This window comes from Cyprinus carpio, chromosome B1, assembly GCF_018340385.1.
Source record: "Cyprinus carpio isolate SPL01 chromosome B1, ASM1834038v1, whole genome shotgun sequence".
Lineage (NCBI taxonomy): Eukaryota > Metazoa > Chordata > Actinopteri > Cypriniformes > Cyprinidae > Cyprinus > Cyprinus carpio.
In genome coordinates this window covers 18,179,935-18,198,610 of record NC_056597.1, presented here as the reverse complement: position 1 = coordinate 18,198,610, position 18,676 = coordinate 18,179,935, and the positions used below count along the sequence as shown (strand labels likewise).

The following is an 18,676-nucleotide window of genomic DNA, read 5'->3' as shown; positions in this document are numbered from 1 at the left end:
CGTAAATATAAATTAACTAACACATATGTTGCTGTAAAATTCAATTAAAGTTTTTATATTACTTTGAATGTGGCTAGGACTGCTGCTTATAAATATGATTAAGAAATATAATTAAATAAGAACTAATCTGAAGCTGAATTATGTTTACATTAAAAAAAATAACTTATAAGGCATACTATTTTAGCACTTAATGAACATATTGAAATTCATGTACAACATGTAAGGATCATTATTTCTCCTACCTGATCGAGTTTTGATAATTTCTCCGAATTCATCCTCAAAACCTTCCTCCCATTGGTCCTGTTGGCTCCCTGCTTCTGCCATGACACAAGATCCAAACTGCCGTCGAATCCTTTAATCCTGTAGTTTTAGAAACGGAAAAAGGAAGGAGACACCAAGACCCCACCAATGACGGGAATCGCTGCCCTGCAAACAAACTGAACCTCAAATACAGTACTGAATTTTTGTGAATGACACAAGGACGAGACTGTCTGTGGACTGTTATGATAGGGGGAAAACAAGCTGTCAAGGCATCCAGAGAAGCAGAGACAGGTGGCAAATTCTACTCGCCTTAAAATAGAGAGCCGTTATGAAGGCCTGCTTCATTTCACTCTCACACACAAAAACTGGGTTTTTTTTTTCTAACAGCAAAGGATCGGTCACCATGCCATTTGACAACAAATGACCAATAAATGGTCTTGTAGAAAAACTCAAGTTCACAATTTTATCAATCATGACTTACAGTACATTTATTATAGTGACAGTCCCACTGGAGCAATCTGGAGTTAAGTGTCTTGCCCAAAGGCTCAATGGTTATAGCTCATAGATTGCTCAATGTGGGGTTAAATCTCTGTATCTTTAGTTACCGGTCCTGCCTTTTAACCCCTGGTACTCCACCTTCCAAAACCTTAAACTTATAATGTCTGTTCAGTCCAAAACAACAACAATAATACACAAAAAACATTAATATTGTGGAACAATATAATAAACTGCATGTTTAAAACAACAAGCTAACAACAAACCTTCAGTTTACATAATTTTTCCTGCTCATGTGGCCTAGGTGATGGATTTTTTTCTGAGCAATGAATTAAATTTTCACAAAACATTAAGACAACCTTTTTCCTTTTAAATAACATACACATATACAATTATACATAATAAGACCAGGAGCCTGCATCAAGTTTTAATACTTCATAGAAACACTTCAGGAGGCATTTTTTCAATATACAAGGTGTAGTAGACTCATCAATACGTGCATCCATAGGGATCTGTCTCAGCTAAAAAACCACTCTGGGTTCCATCTAGTGAGATGGCAAGAGCATCTGAGAAATGTAAATAAAATTCAATTCTGCTTTATTATTGTAATGGCATGGGGAGTGTAAACAAGTGTGTAGAATTCACTGGCATGATATCAGTAAAATATTTGATCAAGGAGGAATAAGACTTTATAGCAGTGTACTTTGTGATTCAGTTAATGGAAATTCAAAAAAAGCCTGTCCGGCTCTTATGTCTTTGGGATTGTTTGTCTTTTGAAGGTCTTTTCAGAGAACGAATAAATGAAATAAACAAAAACAATCTGTTGCCTGCTCACGACTGCAGCAAACACAGATTCATTAACATAAGAGCAATATAGTTCTAAGTCGGTAAACATGTTTTGACATCCACAGGATGTTTTAAGTAACCCAATCAAACCGATGAGAAGAGGAAAACAAAAATATCTTAAAATTGGATTAATAAGCCGTATACCTGCAACAGCACATCTTTCAATAAACCCAGACTGCAGGCATTGCATCAAAATCACAATTCAATATTTGGGCTTAAAAACGGCCAAACAAGTAGAGTGCATGCATATAAAATACTAAAACTACTACTAATACTAAAACCATTCTTAAAGATCTCTGCTTTTAGAATTCATTGCTGTGTTTGAAAACAGTCTAAAAGCACATTTATTATCCAAAAAAAAAAAAAAAAAAAAAAAAAAAGAATAACAGAATATTAGATGGATTTGGAGGTGAATCAAAGTTTAGCAGAGTCTTTATAAAAGACCCAAAGCACCATAAAAGTAGTCCATTCACCCACCATACATTTCAATAACAAAACTGTTTGCTAATAGCTTTTCATCTAAATACAAGCCTTTAAATACAGTCTACTGTGCCCTGTTAGGTCAAGTGCTTTTATTAACATCTCTGTAATTGCAGAGGACATTCTTTTATGATGTAAATCACAGAATGATGCCAGCTGTGACGTGGTAATAAGCACCGTCCCTGTCAACCATAGCCAACAAGATTCCTCTTCATTCTCTATTTCCTGGACTATGTCCAGATAGCATCATGATCAGAGAGCTGATAGTTTCTGCTAAAAAAAAAAATAAAATAACAAAAAAATCACACTAATGCTGTGGGACAAACGACATGAACTGAGTAATTAAAGATCACTGAAGCACAGCTTGCATTTTCAATTTTTACACATAGCCACTGCTTTAGAGCGTCAACCTGATATGTGAATGGACTTCTGTTCTATATGATTTTAATGCACTACTCTGGCTTAACTTTGGTTGCATCAAATAGAAATAGTGAAGACAAAAATAGACAGGGTATTATATAAAGTTACCTTCACAAGGAGTCAGCGATCCATCATTCTCACTTGTACCCAAGCAAATGATGTGGAACAACTGCCAGTCAAAGTCTGCATGTTGGTTTTCAATGCTGAAAAGATTTGCTTCAGAAGGAGGATTCTGCAAACATGGTCAAGTCATAATGGTAATAACACTGCATATGTATAACATACTCTCACAAGTATAGCTCACCCAAAACATCACTTACATCACCTGCTCACCAATGACTCCTCTGCAGTGAATGGGTGCCTTCGGAATGAGAGTTCAAAAAGCTGACGAAAACATTACAATAATCCACAGGTAACCCACACAACTGTGACTGTGTTTATATATATACACAGTAAGGTCAATATATATTTGGAAACAGGCACAATAAAAAAAAAAAAAAAAAAAAAAAAAAAAAAAAAAATTTTTTAGCTGCTGACCAAAACAAATTCATGTTACAATTGTATAATGAATATGGGCTTAAAGGGATACTCCACCCCAAAAGGAAAATTATTTAAGGAAAGATATTTTGGATGAAAACCGGGAGGCCTGTGACTGTCCCATAGACTGCCAAGTAAATAACAGTGTCAAGGTCCATAAAAGGTACGAAAGTCGTCGTCAGAATACTCCATCTGCCATCAGACGTGCAATCTGGGTTATATGAAGCGACGGGAACACTTTTTGTAAGCGAAGAAAACAAAAATACCCCCCCCCCCCCTTCAAGGGACCATAAGTAATTGGACAATTGACTCAAAAGCTGTTTATGATTATATTTATTTGTCCAATTACATTTGAGCCCGGGAAAATGGGGGGACTGTGTATAAAAATGGTTACTTATTAAGGCATTTTAACGTCAAACCATTGATTGCAGCTGAAATCCACTAGAGTCCACTATCTATAACTGCTTGAATTAGGAGAGAAATATGCTAAGAGGATCTTTCTTTTACTGGAGGAAGCATTGTTATGGATTATGGACTCACATTGTAGCTAAAAACAGTTTAACAAGTCAGCTGCAGTACAGGCCTGGAATAGCATCACAAAGGAGAAAACCCAGTCTTTGGTGATGTCCATGAGTTCCAGACTTAAGGCAGTCATTGCTTTCAACAAAATATACAAAAAAAATAAACATTTTATTTATGATTATATTTATTCGTCCAATTACATTTGAGCCCCTGGAAATGGGAGGACTGTGTATAAAAATGGTTGTAATTCTTAAGCATTGTATGTTATATTTTTGTTCAACCTCTTGAATTAAAGCTTAAAGGCTGCACTTCAATTTCATTTCATTTCACTGGAGGAAACATTTATAGACTCAAGTTTTAGCTGAAACCCGTTTAAAGTTAAAAACTGTATTGATGGATTGTTTCTTAAAAACATGCAGCTTTTGACTTCAGAAGACATTAACTGAACCATTTACTGCAGAGGATCTGTTGGTGAGCAAGTCATGTAGTTCTAATTTTTTCCAAATCTGTTCCTATGAAGAATCAAACTCATCTACATTTTCGATGGCCTGAAGGTGAGTAAATGTTCATTTTTGGGTTAACTATTGGTTTGAAGTCGTATTGCACTGTTATGTATTTTTTATTTTTTGTTATCAGGCTGCACTGCAATAATTCATGTGTACAGGAACATTCCTTCACTGTCACAGTTTTTGCGCATTCTATGTTGCACAAAATTATCTCTGAAATGAACAGAGCCCATCCATTTATCTCCATGCAGTACAAGTCTTGTCAAAGGTCAGGAGCATTCCTAAAATCTTCTCCTGTGGTGTCAAGGCATTAAATCTTGATTACCTGACAGCTAGCTTGACAGTAACAAATTATTAGCTCCATGCAATACAAATCATTCTTCTGTTCACGTCTATGTAGGAGATTGCTGGTTGGGCTTGAGGCCAAACTAGCCTTTTGAAAGATGACATACAATAAAGAGTTGCTGTTTGTTGCCACCGATGTTGGGAATAACATTACAGTGATATAATTATCTTTTAAATTCTTGTAAAAAGGTTCATTTCTGGCTTAATTACGTTAAGAGAATGATTTTTAGGATGAGGACATGTTTTTTCCATTGGTTGACTAATTTTAAATCAGTCATTTTAAATGGAGGAACTCTCTCAACACTGATTGCCACTATTTGCAAATTTCTATATATTTCTGAACTCAAACCATAATAAAATCCCACAAAAAGCTGAGAACAAATAGGGACATAAGAGCATCATTCACTCCAGTAACCAAGATTATCTGCATTCTTCATATGTAATTATCATCAGCAGTAGCATCTGAGGCTCCGTTGCATCATATTCCATTAGTTGGATTCATGAGGCAAAGATTAAATCGTAACAGGCCAAGAAAAGTAAAGAATGCCAGCAAAGTTGATGTGGTTTTTGGCTACATTTGTAATTCTTATTTATTTGATTATACAAACATCAATATATACAAACAAAAGATAGAAAAGAACAGATTAAACAACAAGGCCTGAGATCCTAACACAGGTCATCATGAATTTTCTTGAGGACTTTTGTCAGATAGTTTGTTGCTGGTTTGACTGATGATATGATGTCTTCAATTTGACTCAACCTACAGAAGACAGCAAGCATAAAACAGAAACAATATCAACACAAAATAAACATGTAGTGTGAATACATTTATCAAGTGAACATCACTGTAGCTGCTGGTAATATTTCCATTTCAGTGTACCATGGGCCACATGTTAGTGATTGATCTTGAGAGAACTGCTTTTGATTAATTCTAAATTTTGACAATCTAAGCACCAATGTAAATAACATTTCATCTACAGTATATAAATGAAAATTAGTTTGTGGTATATAGAAAACTGTGCTATAAATTACTCTAGTCATAAACAATATTTCTGTCCAACAGACAGAAAATATTACAATTAATATTACTTTAATATTTTGTACTTTTCTTTGAACGGTTAGATGTGAGAAGCTGTTGTGTTTCACTAAACGCTGCCTAGAGACTTCATAATATTTCTTTCTAATAACAATCCTGTCTAATGGATGTGATGTTATCTCCACTCACAATGTCAGATAACAACATTTCAACTTGTTGTGATCTAAAAATGTTAATTGCTTTCAAACCTTGTATCCCCAAAGTGTTTTTTGAAGTCCTGTATGTGAAGTGGCCCAAAGGGATAGTCTGGAGTGACCATCAGACTTAACTCAAACTTTTCAAATGCTTTCAGACTTGAGAAGATGACATGAACTCTGAAAGAAAAAAAAACAAAAACAGATGCTTACAAATTCATTAATCTGTCATTATAGTTACAAACTTTTCTAAAAGCATGTCTGCATTAAAAACATCAAGTTGACACATGCTTCTATTGTTTTTGGTCTTTTAGAGATTTAGAGGTTAAGATGATGTAAAAACTTGAATCTGTGTCATCCACATAAGCAACATTCCTCAACATGCCAAGGAAAAGTGCATGAATAAAAGCTAGTAAAAGGCGTAACACACCGTGTGTGTGTACAGGTGATCTTCAAGATGCGGAGCTTCAATCCTCCCCACTTCTTCAGCCGGTGAATCTCCTCTCCCAAGAGCCTGAGACGACCCACCACCAAACTAATGTCATGAAGCAGCTGTTGAGAAATTATCCGACAGCATTTAGACTTCTTCTGGTCATATATTATTCAGACTAGATCTTAACCGTGCACACCTTTGTAGCAAAACAATGTCTCAAAATATTAAAGACTGAATGTTTATACTTTGTAGTGTTAGTGTTTACCTCTGGTATATGCCGGGTTGTTGGGTACCTCTGTGTCCATTGAGTTTGAGAATGATAGTATAGTGCAAGTAACTTGTGGACCATACTTGCATGACACTCAGATTTTTCCACTTTAAAAAAAATTGTCAGGGGAGATCCAAAAAATGGATTTTAAATATTTAAATGTAAAATAAATAAATAAATAAAAACATAATAATAAAAAAGTAATTTCATTTATTGTTCACTTACCATTCAGGTGCAACTGGAAGCTTACATCTATATTTCGCTCCACATCCTCAGTCATCCAGTCCTTTCCTGAAAGACAAGAGAGTATTTTATGCTATTATGTGACAATAATGATTAATAATGAACCATTAGGAGTAATTAAAGTGATAATCAACTCACCGGCAGGTGTCTGAAGGTTCACCTGCAGATGCACAGTTTTGTGAAGGAAGGTAAACAAAGCACCCTTTTCATCTGTCGCATTAAGACACCACTCGTTCATGCTGAAAGACAAATCATCACACCTTCAGCACAATACATACACACACACATACATACATATATTTTCTATATATATATATATATATATATATATATATATATATATGTGGTCTAGGCACAGCAGTCAAATAATAACAATAATACTAAACATACTAAACGCAACATCTAGTATTTAGCAAAAATAAAAATTAGCAAACCACATGGGTTAAGCATGGAAGTGTCATTTCTGCTAGCTTGTGTGCTGGCGTTCTAGAAAAGCTAGCAAGCGATTATAATCAACAAATCCGACCTCACAGCGAGTGAGTGATGTTGCAATGTTTGCTGTTCTTTAATAGCTGAATTGATTATTATAGGGGAGTTCTACGATTGTTATTGTCACTCGTGTGCTGTGCTTGCAGTGTAGACAGTGCTGCTACAATCGGTTTTAAATTGAAGGAAAAACAAATACCTGTTCAAGGTTGCAAGATGATTCTTAAGGCTACTGGATTCCCCTTGCAACTTTTCCTGTTGGCTCTCCAAAGACCTCAGCTGAATCTCCAACTCACCAATATCCCTAAAAAGTTCAGAATTTAGTATTCAGCAAAAAATTGATATCTTAATCATTTTCTATTGTGCTGATAGAAGAATATACAGTACCTCTCCTTTTCCGTGACAGCTGAATTAAGCCTATGCAAATCTTCAGTAGAGAGAAGAGGAAAAACACAGACAAATCATTACATCTTCCTTACTAGCTTATAGTATATAGAAGCACACTTACCCTCTTCCTTGGCTTTTAAGGCTGGTCTGGTTTGAGGAGCATCGAGATGATCTTCCATAATCATGGCCTCTACAGATGCAAGTTCTAGTATAGAAGAAGCAATGAGTTATTTACCTGTAGATATTAGTATATGATTATGTAGTACTTTATATTTTACACATTCATACATGAAACAGAGCCAAGAAGGAAATCCATACCAGTTTCTAAATCATTAATGCATCCATCCAAGTCTTCGATCATTTCATCTGTATCTTTAATTTTAGATATCAGACTCTGTTTTGCATCCTAAATGTATTGGGGGAAATACAGATGCACAGTGGTTAAGACTTTTAGTCAAAGTAGGTTAGCACTAGTGTATTACTTTAACAAAATGAAAAACTAATACAAAACACTACTAACTAAACTAAAACAACATTTAACAGATAAACACTACCCAAAATTACAACCTTTTCTTCTAGGAAAACAGACCGAAAATACTGATGACTGATGATCATGCACTTACTCATTTCATCCAATTAAATTCTAGCAGCAGTAAATCAAGTTCATGGCTGTGATGTGTGTGATGTGTGTGTGTGTGTGTGTGTGTGTGTGTGTATGAATAATGGCTATTATTTTAAATTTACTTTTTTATCATTTAAAAAGGTTGTGTCCTTCATTTTGCCCTGCTTAATTCCTGTTTTAAAAGTAAATGCACACAAAGGAAATAAAAGTTTTGTAATTTTTTAAATTAGAAGAGAAACTAAGAACTTTAATTTAGAAGTGTTTTTCAAATAATAAGAGTAAAAAAGATTATTTTGATTGAGTTGTTTTTTTGATTTTTGAGTACAAGTCTCTTTTCATTTCATGAGAAAGTGCTTTGCTTCTCTTTCCAAAGTAAACTCTTCGCTCTTTCAACTTGGAGCCAAAGCTTTTTAACTGAGGAAAACAAACATACATGAAGATTTAATCTCAAAGATGTAAAACATAAGATGTGAATTTAATGATTTAACATAAGATGACCCAGGATTGGCTGTGAAAACGACATACTTGCTCTTCAGAGAGAGTGCATAACTCTTGCTGAAGGTCTTCATTAATGCATCCCAGGGATTTCTCTTGTTCAGGCATCTGTTCTTTAAGTCTATGAAGAAATTAGTTTCAAAAAAATATAATGTCATTTTTTTATTAGGGCTGCATGATAAATCGCATGCGATTGTTATGCGCATCTCGTCTGTAAAGCCGGTTCTGTGATTAGTAGTAAATCTCCATTCTCCATCAAGTGCTTTCAGATGGAGCAGCATTTAATACACAGAGCCGTAGTTCACTGACAAGCTTCGATTATGAACGCGATGTTGCGTAGCTTGTCAGTGAACTACGGCTCTGTGTATTAAATGCCAGCTTTACTGACAAGATGCGCATGACAATCACGTGATTTATCGTGCAGCCATATATATATATATATATATATATATATATATAATTTATGTCAGTTAAACGTGCACACACACAAACAATTGCAAACTTTTTTCTATCGCCCTACACCAACTCTACACCTAAACCTACCCATTACAGAAAACTACTGGCAATTTTTGGATTTCATAAAACACCGTTTTGTATGTTTTTTAAGCCTTTTGTTTTATGGGGACACAGGAAGTGTCCTCATAAACCATATATACCAGTACACGCACACACACACACACACACACAAATATTGTGTTTTTAGTGTCAGCAGCATTATCAAATCCAGACTGGTACATACCTCTCTACTATCTCTGTGAGATTCTTACAATCGTGCTCATATACTCTCTGCTTGGGGTGGTATATGTATTTCTCTTTGAGCAAATCCTCCATGGTGCGTGTCTCTCCAGCTCTACACTGAAAAAGGAAAGATGTGTTACAAACATCACATATGTTCACAAAGAGAACAGAGAAAGCCAGACTACTTACACTGTCAGGAAGAGCACTTGGTCTAGATCTGTGAATAACAAAGTTGATACCAAAGTGGCTTAGGAACTCATTCACTGTGATGCTTCCGTCCTCAAGTTTCTGGAAATAAAAGAATTACTTTACTTGTATATTGTCATTAGTAGTGCTTTTCCATGCAAAACATGTTAGGGTGTCAAAGCACACTTCCCTAAACAATTCACACATTTAAAAGTATTATTCATGTCTGTTGCAATTACAATATGGGACGGGTTACAGGGCAAAGTGCAACATTTATTGTTGTTTAAATCCCTTAAGTATGAGCAACAGTGGCTACGTTTACATGCACCCAAATAATCCGTTTGTAATTGGATTGACGGCTCAATCGGATTGAAAAATTATCATATAAACACCTTAATCGATCCGATTGAGCTCAATCGGAATGAAATTTCGATCGGATTGAAGGGGGTGGTTTATTCCTCTTCTAATATGATTGAGCATGCATGTAAACACTCGATCGGATTGAACCACGAAACTGAAAGAACTGTGCATGTGCAATGACGCAGAAATAACGTAATGGCGTACGGAACGAGCGGCTCTTCCTTTTGAATAAAGTGTTGTATAAATGTGTGTCCTGTCATTATAAAACTCTCCTTTCACTCGGCAACTGTGAAGTGAAGCAGGACAACCTTGTTTTGGATACTCATCCACAGGCAAAACAGTTTTGGGCACTGGGAGGTTTTTTTTGTATGATAAACATGAGCAGCACAGCACAGCGGTTTATATGTATATTTATCCATAAACGGGTAAATATTAATTCTGCTGTTAAAAACAAATAAAGAAACCGTGTAGGAGAGAATTACTATGTGCCAACAGTGAGAAACTATATATTATCTATATGTCACTTTCACTTTCACTATTTGGGCAGTGTGCGCTTGTCTAAAAGAATCTATTCCGATTTGAAGCTTGTGACATATAAACGCATACATCAACCCGATCACTTTATTTAGCATTTATGTAAACACTACAATCAGATTCATCAATCGTAATGAATTCAGTCCGACTGAACCAAAAAGTGTGCATGTAAACATAGCCAGTGATAGGCAGTACACAAAAAAATCCTGAGAGTGTATGTGTAAATAATGCTACCTTGCTAAAATCAAATGCGTGATCCAGTGTCCCATCCATATGAGAGTCAAACTGTGAGTATTTGAGAGCTGTAAAGCAGATCACATTTTCTTTTATATATACACCACATCGAAATCTTCTTAATGGTTTTGCATAGTGCATTTCACTGTGTCTGAGAACTGACACAAGTAACTCACTGGATTCAGACACTCCTATGTCTTCATCTGTCTTTGCCCTGGGATTCTGAGCAGCATGCCTTGTAAAATTACCTTCCCACTGTACGGCAGCTTCATGACAGTCAGGCCCCTGAGGAGACAGAATCTTAGGCATTAGCATAATAATGCACAACAATGATGCCCAAGCTTAACACTTTATTACAGAACATCCTCTAAGTGTGTAGCAGGAAATACCAAGCAAACAAAGTATTAAAGTGGAAATTATTATCATTTTGTGCCTACCATGTCAGAAACACAGACTTTCTTGGTTCGTTCTTCTGTAATAAGGTCTTCCTCTGGGTGCGGCCTTTTAGAACAAGGACTCGTGCTTGTGTCTGACTCAAAGACATCATTCTCCAAAGGCCCTTCATATTTAGGTACAACCAAAGAACCATCCAGTTCATCTTGCTTGTTAATTGGCCAATTTTCAAGACTCCCTGACAAGTCGTCTTCACTGCAGATTTCAGGGAACTCTTCATCATTAATATTGACTGTTTTGCAGTTGCTATTTTGTTCAGCAACCTCAAAATGTTTCTCTAGTTGAAGACACTGTAAATCATTAGTACTTATGGTCACAGTTTTGTTAGGAGTTACAGTTGTAGCTCGTTTTGGTAGTTTTGGTACGATACCACACAATGACAACCTTGATGAGAACGCCTTCTTTTTAAGACTAAAAGGTGTGGTTCTCTCATTTTGAACAGAATTATTTATTTGCTTGACTTTAGGCGTGACATTTAAAGTTGGCTCATTGGAAATCTCCTTTTCACACTGCTCTTTAAGGGAATTCTCAGGGAGGGAACAAGAAGGCAGAGGTGCAGTTGTGCTTCCCGTTATAACTTTTTGCTCTTCCAGGATACGCTTTGACATGTTGCGAAGCTCCATTTGAAAGTCAGCTAGACTTCTCCGTCTTACTTTTGCATGTTGCAGCTCTTCTATAATGAAGGAATCAACTACAGACTCATTTGAGGAGGAACCTTCAAGCTGAACTGAGCTTGTACTTTGTTCCTTGTTAGGGCAAAGTGCTTGACCCTCTTCTTCAATTCTAGAGCCACAGAAAGTCTTTATCGGTGCTTCTTTCTCATTAAAAGAAAAACTTTGCTCTGTTTCAATGGGCATTGTAAGCACCTTAGTAACCTGCATATCACTGTCTTCATCAGTCGTCATCACATTGCTTGGATGTGCCATTTCACAATTTTTGTCCACTTGCATGTCAGCTGGGCCATAGGATATTGTCTCTGTGTTGTTGCATTTAATGTTTTTGCCATCAAGATCAAAAACGTGTTTTGAGGGGAAGACATGGTTAATAGCACACTTGGCAGATTCACTCACTTCATTTTGTTCTTCACGTGACACGGTGCATCTAGAAACAGATGTTGATGCCCAAAGTGCACTGTCATGCACTTTGATCTCTGTAGCAATTGCTGCCAATGTGTTTTTTGAGTCAATTGCTATCGTGTTGCATCCTGTTAGTTCCATTTCATCATCAACACAGGGAATAGCTAGATTTGATGCACTGGCTTGACTTGTCATTTCCATGCAGTCAGACTCATCCTGTGTTTGACAACTTTGCGCTACAGGCAACAGATTTCTCTCATGCTTACTTTCCTCATTGGATACAAAGCTCTTTAACACGATATTGCCGGAGAGTGCCTGGGTTATCTCCATTCTATCAACATCAGGACTGGAGGACGTAGATACAAGGTTCAAACTCTCCCTGGATTTAATGAATGGTTCGGCCCTCTTGCAGTTTTCATCCTCAAGCACAACAGTCTGACATTGTGTCATGTCCATGTCATCAGGGCTGGAGAAATCAGTCTGACGGTTATCAGCTTCAGTATTTTCAGGATCACACATCAAGGGCATTCTTGCTCCTGACTTTCTTTGAGTCATAAAAGCTTTATACTTTTGCTCACTGACTGGTGCAATGGGTACCTCAGTCATCTCCATAGGTTCAACCACAGTGATTGTTTGATTAGCAGAGATTGGTGTTCGTCTTATACCTGTGATATCCACAGCACTCCCTAACCAAGTACGGTTTGAGTCAATGTTAATAGTGGTGCATCTGGTCAATTCCATTTCATCAGGGCTTGGGGTAGAAATCCTATCAAAAGTACTTGTTTGGCATGTCAAGTCTATACAGTCACTATCATTATGTTGAGCTGATGTAGTTGTGGCAGGCATCAGAATGCTTTCGCCTCTTTTCTTCTTGGAGGCTGGAAAAGCATTTGACATTATACGCCCAGTGAATGCTTGAGTCATGTCCATCCCATCACTGCCTTCAGGTCCTGATACTGATGTATGTGGCCTATTGATCCTTGAGTTGTTTAAAGGTTTGTCTCCACTGACCTGCTTGGCCTCAAGAAAAATAGTTTGACACTGTGTCATATCCATCTCATCAGAATTTGCAGTTTGGGCTATTGGGAGGTGGCCTGATTTGTTGTGATTCATAATCAATCCACCTCCAACTAAATCAAAGCAGGGCATCTTGCTTACTCTGAGAACTGGATGCGGAGCTTCCTCCTTCATATTGCCTGTATGCTCATCTTCTCGAACAGATCTGGATAAAGAAGGCAAACTCTTCCTTGTGTTGCTGAATGGCTTGTTTCCACTTGATTGTTTGTCCTCAAGAACAATAGTCTGACACTGTGTCATCTCCATATCGTCAGGATTAGCAGTCGAAGCTATAAAGTTGTTGCTAGATTTGTTTCGATCCACTATTTCTCCATTTCCAAAAGAATCAAAAGTGGACATCTGCCTTACTTTGGTCATTGGAGGGTGAGCTGGCTCCTTCATACTTGTTGTGTGGTCTTTTTCTCTAACAGATACATCAAATGTTCCCGTCATTTCCATATCATCAGAATCAGTCTGGACTATTGAGAGATTGCTCGGTAAATAACCAGCTTTATTTTGATCTGTTGTCTTTCCATTTCTAATCATATTAAAGGAGGACATCCTTCTTACTGTGGGAACTGAAGGCTGAGCTTGCTCCTTCAGCCTCATTGTGTGGTCTTTTTCGCGAACAGATACATCTAAGGTCCTCGTCATCTCCATTGCATCGTCATCCTCAGAGAAATGATGGGATCTATTGTGCTCCAGAGCTGCCTGGACATTGCAACTGATATTTCCTGTAACTTTAACATTGATTGCACTCTGGCTCAAAGTGAGCTCCATGTCATCTGGGATGTTCGAAAAAGCATCTGTCATGAATGCAACACCTCTTTGATTTACAGAAATAGAGGGTGTAAAAGGCTGAGCATCATCTTTGTTTTCAGTTACAACAGTGTGACTCTTGGTTGCCTCTACATCATCGTCTTCAACAATTCCAACATGAGAACACCTTTGTTGAATATCAATATCCGATGTGCTTGTATTACCTGAACCGAAGATATTACCAAGCTGATTTTCTGAATAGTGGGGTTTAATGGTATTTACAGTGGGTAAGCTCATACTGGCGAGAAAAGCAGTGAAGTCTGAGTCATTGGCAGCATTTCTCCTCTCTGCTTTTGCTTCATGTGGCAAACCCTTCTGACTTGTGACATTCTGATCACCACGGGTCGTCTGAGCCATGTTGATGCTAAAATCTGGGTTTGTCTCTTCTTCAGTTTCATAATCCTTATCAATTGTGATTGTGTGACTCTGAGTAATATCCATGTATCCAGTATCCTCTCCGAGCAGCACTGTTCTATCCACACAGTCATCTTGCAAGACTGGATCGGAGAAGAAATTCTCCTACAAATTAAGAGAGAAAGGTCAAAATAATCAGTATGTGTCAAAACAAGGTGTGTATCAATGACAAAAAAAATACAGAAGTAGTTATTGACAATCAGGATTTGTACATTAACACACTCCAAATTAAATGTCTGTGGCACCATACATATACTTTAATCAAGGATGTCAAATTGCAGAAGCCTGAAATTCATAATATTTTTGCCTTTCTGGTCTTAGATTTATTACTTACCTTATGCTGGGACAGATAAAGAGGAGTGTTCAACAAAGTATCCAGGCCTGAAAGAAATGGAAAGGTTTAGTGGTTCACTGTCCGACTATGAAAATCATTCGCAGGAAGCATGTAAATACATGCATGAAATCAGTAGATTGTGGTACAGTGAACATCACTTATTCAAATTATGTCAACACACTCCCATTTTGAATAAAACCACTTGCACTGTGAACAAGACTGGAGAACAATGTCTCAATTGGTCAGCAAAATTTGACATCTTTTCCATGAAAAAGACTACCTTTGATTTGGTGACTTCCCTCATCCACAAAATGCAGAATCCTGTCATAAGAGGAAAAAAAGAAAGTTAAAGCTCTACATATATGATGTGGATCACATCATAGAAAAGCAGCTAAACAAGTCCAACTTGAACAAGTTGGAAAACAAATGGAAAAAAAAAAAATTATATATGCCATTACTTACTTTTCTTTTGGTCTATCTCCTCCTGAATTTAACAAACACAATGAGGTAAATTAACAGCGTGCAAATGTTTTATACATGCAACAGAAATATTTAATGCTTTACATTTAAGAGAACTGGTACACATAATCTTTAACCATACACCACAAATTAATTCAGGTAACACGTTAAAAACAAATAAACTGCTTACCAACTTGTGTGTTTTGAATGGATGCCAGAACAGGAGATTCACTCTTTGCATCACTGTGAAATTTTAAAAATCATAAATGAATTATGTACACATGTAATTTATGTTTGTATCTTCCAATCAGTACATCGACATCATTGAACTTACTTTGTAAAGACTCGAACATTATTTGTAGTGGCAAAACTCACTCTTCGTGAATTTCTCCTCTTCTCAACAGGCTTGACAATTTCCTCCTGCATAAATACACACACAAAAAAAGTAAAAAAAAAAATGTAAAAAAAAAAAAAATATATATTATATATATATTATATATATATATATATATTTTATAATTTTTTTATATATTTTTTTTCATATTTTTTTTTCCTTTTTTTTAAACAACAACAACAAAGACATTACATTCAAAACACTTAATCACCTTTTGTTCTTCTTGCTCAGCTCCATGTATTTTCATAGATGTTCGAGCAGCTTTTAAAATCTGTCAGGGGACAATCAAGGGGGACTATATTATGTCCTGAGACATTTAGAAATGTAAGACAATTAAGAGGAAAAGGCTCAACATTTCTTGCAGGCTGTAACAGAGTGAATATACTGTAGGTAAAGTGGGACACTTATCGAGCTATCATTTATGTGTACATTCTTCCATTACAAAAAAAAAAAAACCGAAATATATTCATCCTAAACTAGTATGCAAAGATACTGATAGTTCATATATATATATATATATATATATATATATATATATATATAAACATATATATTGGAAAAGATACATTTTGGTAATGTTTCAACCTCTTCAGTGACATAATGAATACATACCGAAGACAGTCTCCTTTTCGAGGATTTCACTTCCTCTTTGCTGAAAAAAAAAAAAGAATAAAAGATTAGCAATACAAGTTGTTTTTTGATAACATATTGTGGAATTTACCTGTAAAGAAAACAACTTACTTAGAAAACATGGACATTTATTAGATGTGTTTATCAAATGTTTATCTAATAGAATTATGGACATTGAAATCAATTTCACAAGCACAAAAATAAGTGGTTTTTGCATTATGTCAATGCATGACAGTAACTAAATTATCAACTTCAAAATATCTTCTTATGTATGCTTATTTACACAGATGCATTTAAACAGTCATTATAAAAGTAATTAAATGATAAAAGAAAGACCCATAAGAGTTTACTTCCGCAACTTGCAACAGTCATTGACTTGTAATATACAAAAATATGATGACAAGCGAGCTGAGCTTATTTCCAGCCTACTAAAGCCTAAACAAGTAATATTAGATGGCAAAATATTAGATTTGTTTAACCTTCATTAGATTTGTTTTACACTCAAGGTCTTCGTGGTCAAAAGTGAACGGACACGGAAATGTAACTTTTTTTTTTCTACAGTAAAATCAATCGATTTTTGTTCAATAATATTTATTATTTTTTCCTTTGTATTTTGCGAGAATTTTATGGTACTAATGAATTTTTATGCAATAATTCTGATAAATTTTTCCCACTGAAAAAAATAAATTATTTAATAATCCTAATTTTTTACAATGCAGTTTTTTTAGATTAAAATGGAGACTAGTCCTTTAAAATCTGATTTTTGAAGGCAGGATAGCACCTCCTGGTGAAAGCAAAGAAAGAAAAACATGCAATTTCGTGGTGTAACAACTATATGCCTGTATAGGACTCTATAGAGAGGCTTGTGAATTCCCTAGTTGTTTTTACAAATAATTGTTTTCTTTTATTAGGTTGTGGATTTAAACGTACATTAACGCATTTTCAAAGACTACTTTTTGTGAAGGTTTATATATATATATTTTTGTTTTACATGTTGACCTGAAATGTAGGTTTTTGCATTATTATTACTAAATTCAAACCTGAACACAGAAAGCATTGTTACACAAAACATTAAAATTCTATAAAAATGTAACAAAAATGAACAGGAATGCTTTATCAGAGCTTAATCCTTCTGGGTCTGATGTGATTTTAACCTCTTCTTTCAGTCTTCTGGCTCATTTTGGCTATATGGTTATATCCAGACCAATTCATTTGAGTGTGCATATCTTTCAGTCTTCTGGCTCATTTTGGCTATCTGTTTTACACTCTTGATGTTTTAGAAGTCTTCTGGCTCATTTTGGCTATATGGTTATATCCAGACCAATTCATTTGAGTGTGCATAACCCCTTCCTTGCGGTCCACTTTTTCCTGAGTTGTTGGTTGTGTGTGTGGGTGTGTTGATTTTGCACTCTAGATATTTGAGTTTCACCCCTTCATTGCTACAGTTGTACAAAAAAATGTTTATTTATTTTTTATTCTGTATTCATTCAGAAGTGACAGCAGACTACACAAGGGTTAAGAGATGAGGTCATAATCTCAAAATACAATAGTTATGACATTTATATTACAGCAAAGCAAAAGGAAAACGTTATCAAAACATTAACAGAGTTCTCTTCAGTTTAAATACGCTCAGTACAGTAAAAAAAAAAAAAAAAAACATAAAAGAACATTTGAACATTTTAAATGCGCAGACCGACTCAATAATTTATACACAATCAGTAAGTGCAAAACTGCATTATTCATCCAAAGCTGCTTGTAGACTCGGTCTTACCTGCAAAAAAATTGGATACACTATAAGAGATCGACTTACCCTAAATTCAGCTGCTCCATCTTCAGTTCATCTGAGTGATAACGTTACAGCTCACAAAATCTAAAAAACAAAAGTGAGGAACACTATATTTGAAATAAATAAACCGTTTAAGGTGGTTTGTTAAAATCATTCTAAACGTTATCTACATTTAAGTAACACTTCTGTAATTCCTCAGGCGTGTTTTGTTTTGCTGTGACTGTCAGACTAGACATAACGTTACGTTAGCTCATAGCAACAACAGCATTATACTAAAGAAAACAAACAGCTATCGGCATTTCAATGACTTTAAACATGTCTTACTTTCATAAAAGCAATATTTCAGTTGAATTAAAAAAAATAAAAATAAAGCGCAGTACCCAAACTTAATTTCCCTCCATTCGCTGCTTGTCTTATTTATTTTCCTCGTAAAATTTGAACTCAACCGCCGCGTCTCTTCCTCGCGGCACGCTCCGTGACTTTACACATGACGTGTCCCTCTCGCGCACTCTAGTGGAGCGGGAATTATTATAACCATTTAAATAAAATATAACAAAAGACATTTTTTAGCGAGCTTTGGTTGGATATATTATCGATTTAAGAATCTTACAACCACATATATATTTT

At 35.7% G+C, this 18,676-nt stretch overlaps 2 protein-coding genes across 10 annotated transcripts in view; both read right to left on the bottom strand.

Annotated features, from left to right (window-relative positions):
- The window catches only part of LOC109093772 (dystrophin-like), a 101,045-nt gene extending 100,428 nt beyond the window's left edge, over window positions 1-617 (bottom strand). For 4 of the 9 annotated variants that reach the window (XR_006153743.1, XM_042716849.1, XM_042716845.1 and 1 more), the window contains exon 1: window positions 243-541. Coding sequence is in view for 8 of the 9 variants with exons in the window: in XM_042716849.1 (XP_042572783.1) it covers window positions 243-324 (82 nt within the window). In the remaining variant the exon portion in view is untranslated. Of the gene's footprint in view, window positions 1-242 lie in introns of all 9 variants that reach the window. The other 5 variants (XM_042716846.1, XM_042716843.1, XM_042716847.1 and 2 more) reach the window with 2 other exon arrangements.
- A 4,355-nt stretch (window positions 618-4,972) lies between these two features.
- On the bottom strand, window positions 4,973-18,581 carry LOC109086107. The gene is made up of 26 exons (XM_042716842.1): window positions 18,430-18,581; window positions 18,074-18,133; window positions 16,246-16,285; window positions 15,845-15,904; window positions 15,574-15,659; window positions 15,430-15,482; window positions 15,243-15,264; window positions 15,061-15,101; window positions 14,781-14,827; window positions 11,066-14,551; window positions 10,805-10,913; window positions 10,629-10,696; window positions 9,504-9,602; window positions 9,316-9,431; window positions 8,607-8,697; window positions 8,381-8,495; window positions 7,778-7,867; window positions 7,581-7,664; window positions 7,460-7,499; window positions 7,272-7,376; window positions 6,725-6,825; window positions 6,569-6,634; window positions 6,341-6,450; window positions 6,073-6,194; window positions 5,697-5,822; window positions 4,973-5,172 (listed from the first exon to the last, which is right to left on the bottom strand). The coding sequence occupies exons 2-26, from the start codon at window positions 18,091-18,093 to the stop codon at window positions 5,079-5,081; spliced, it is 5,391 nt and encodes a 1,796-aa protein (XP_042572776.1). The 5' UTR covers window positions 18,094-18,133; window positions 18,430-18,581; the 3' UTR covers window positions 4,973-5,078.
- Window positions 18,582-18,676: the final 95 nt, after the last annotated feature.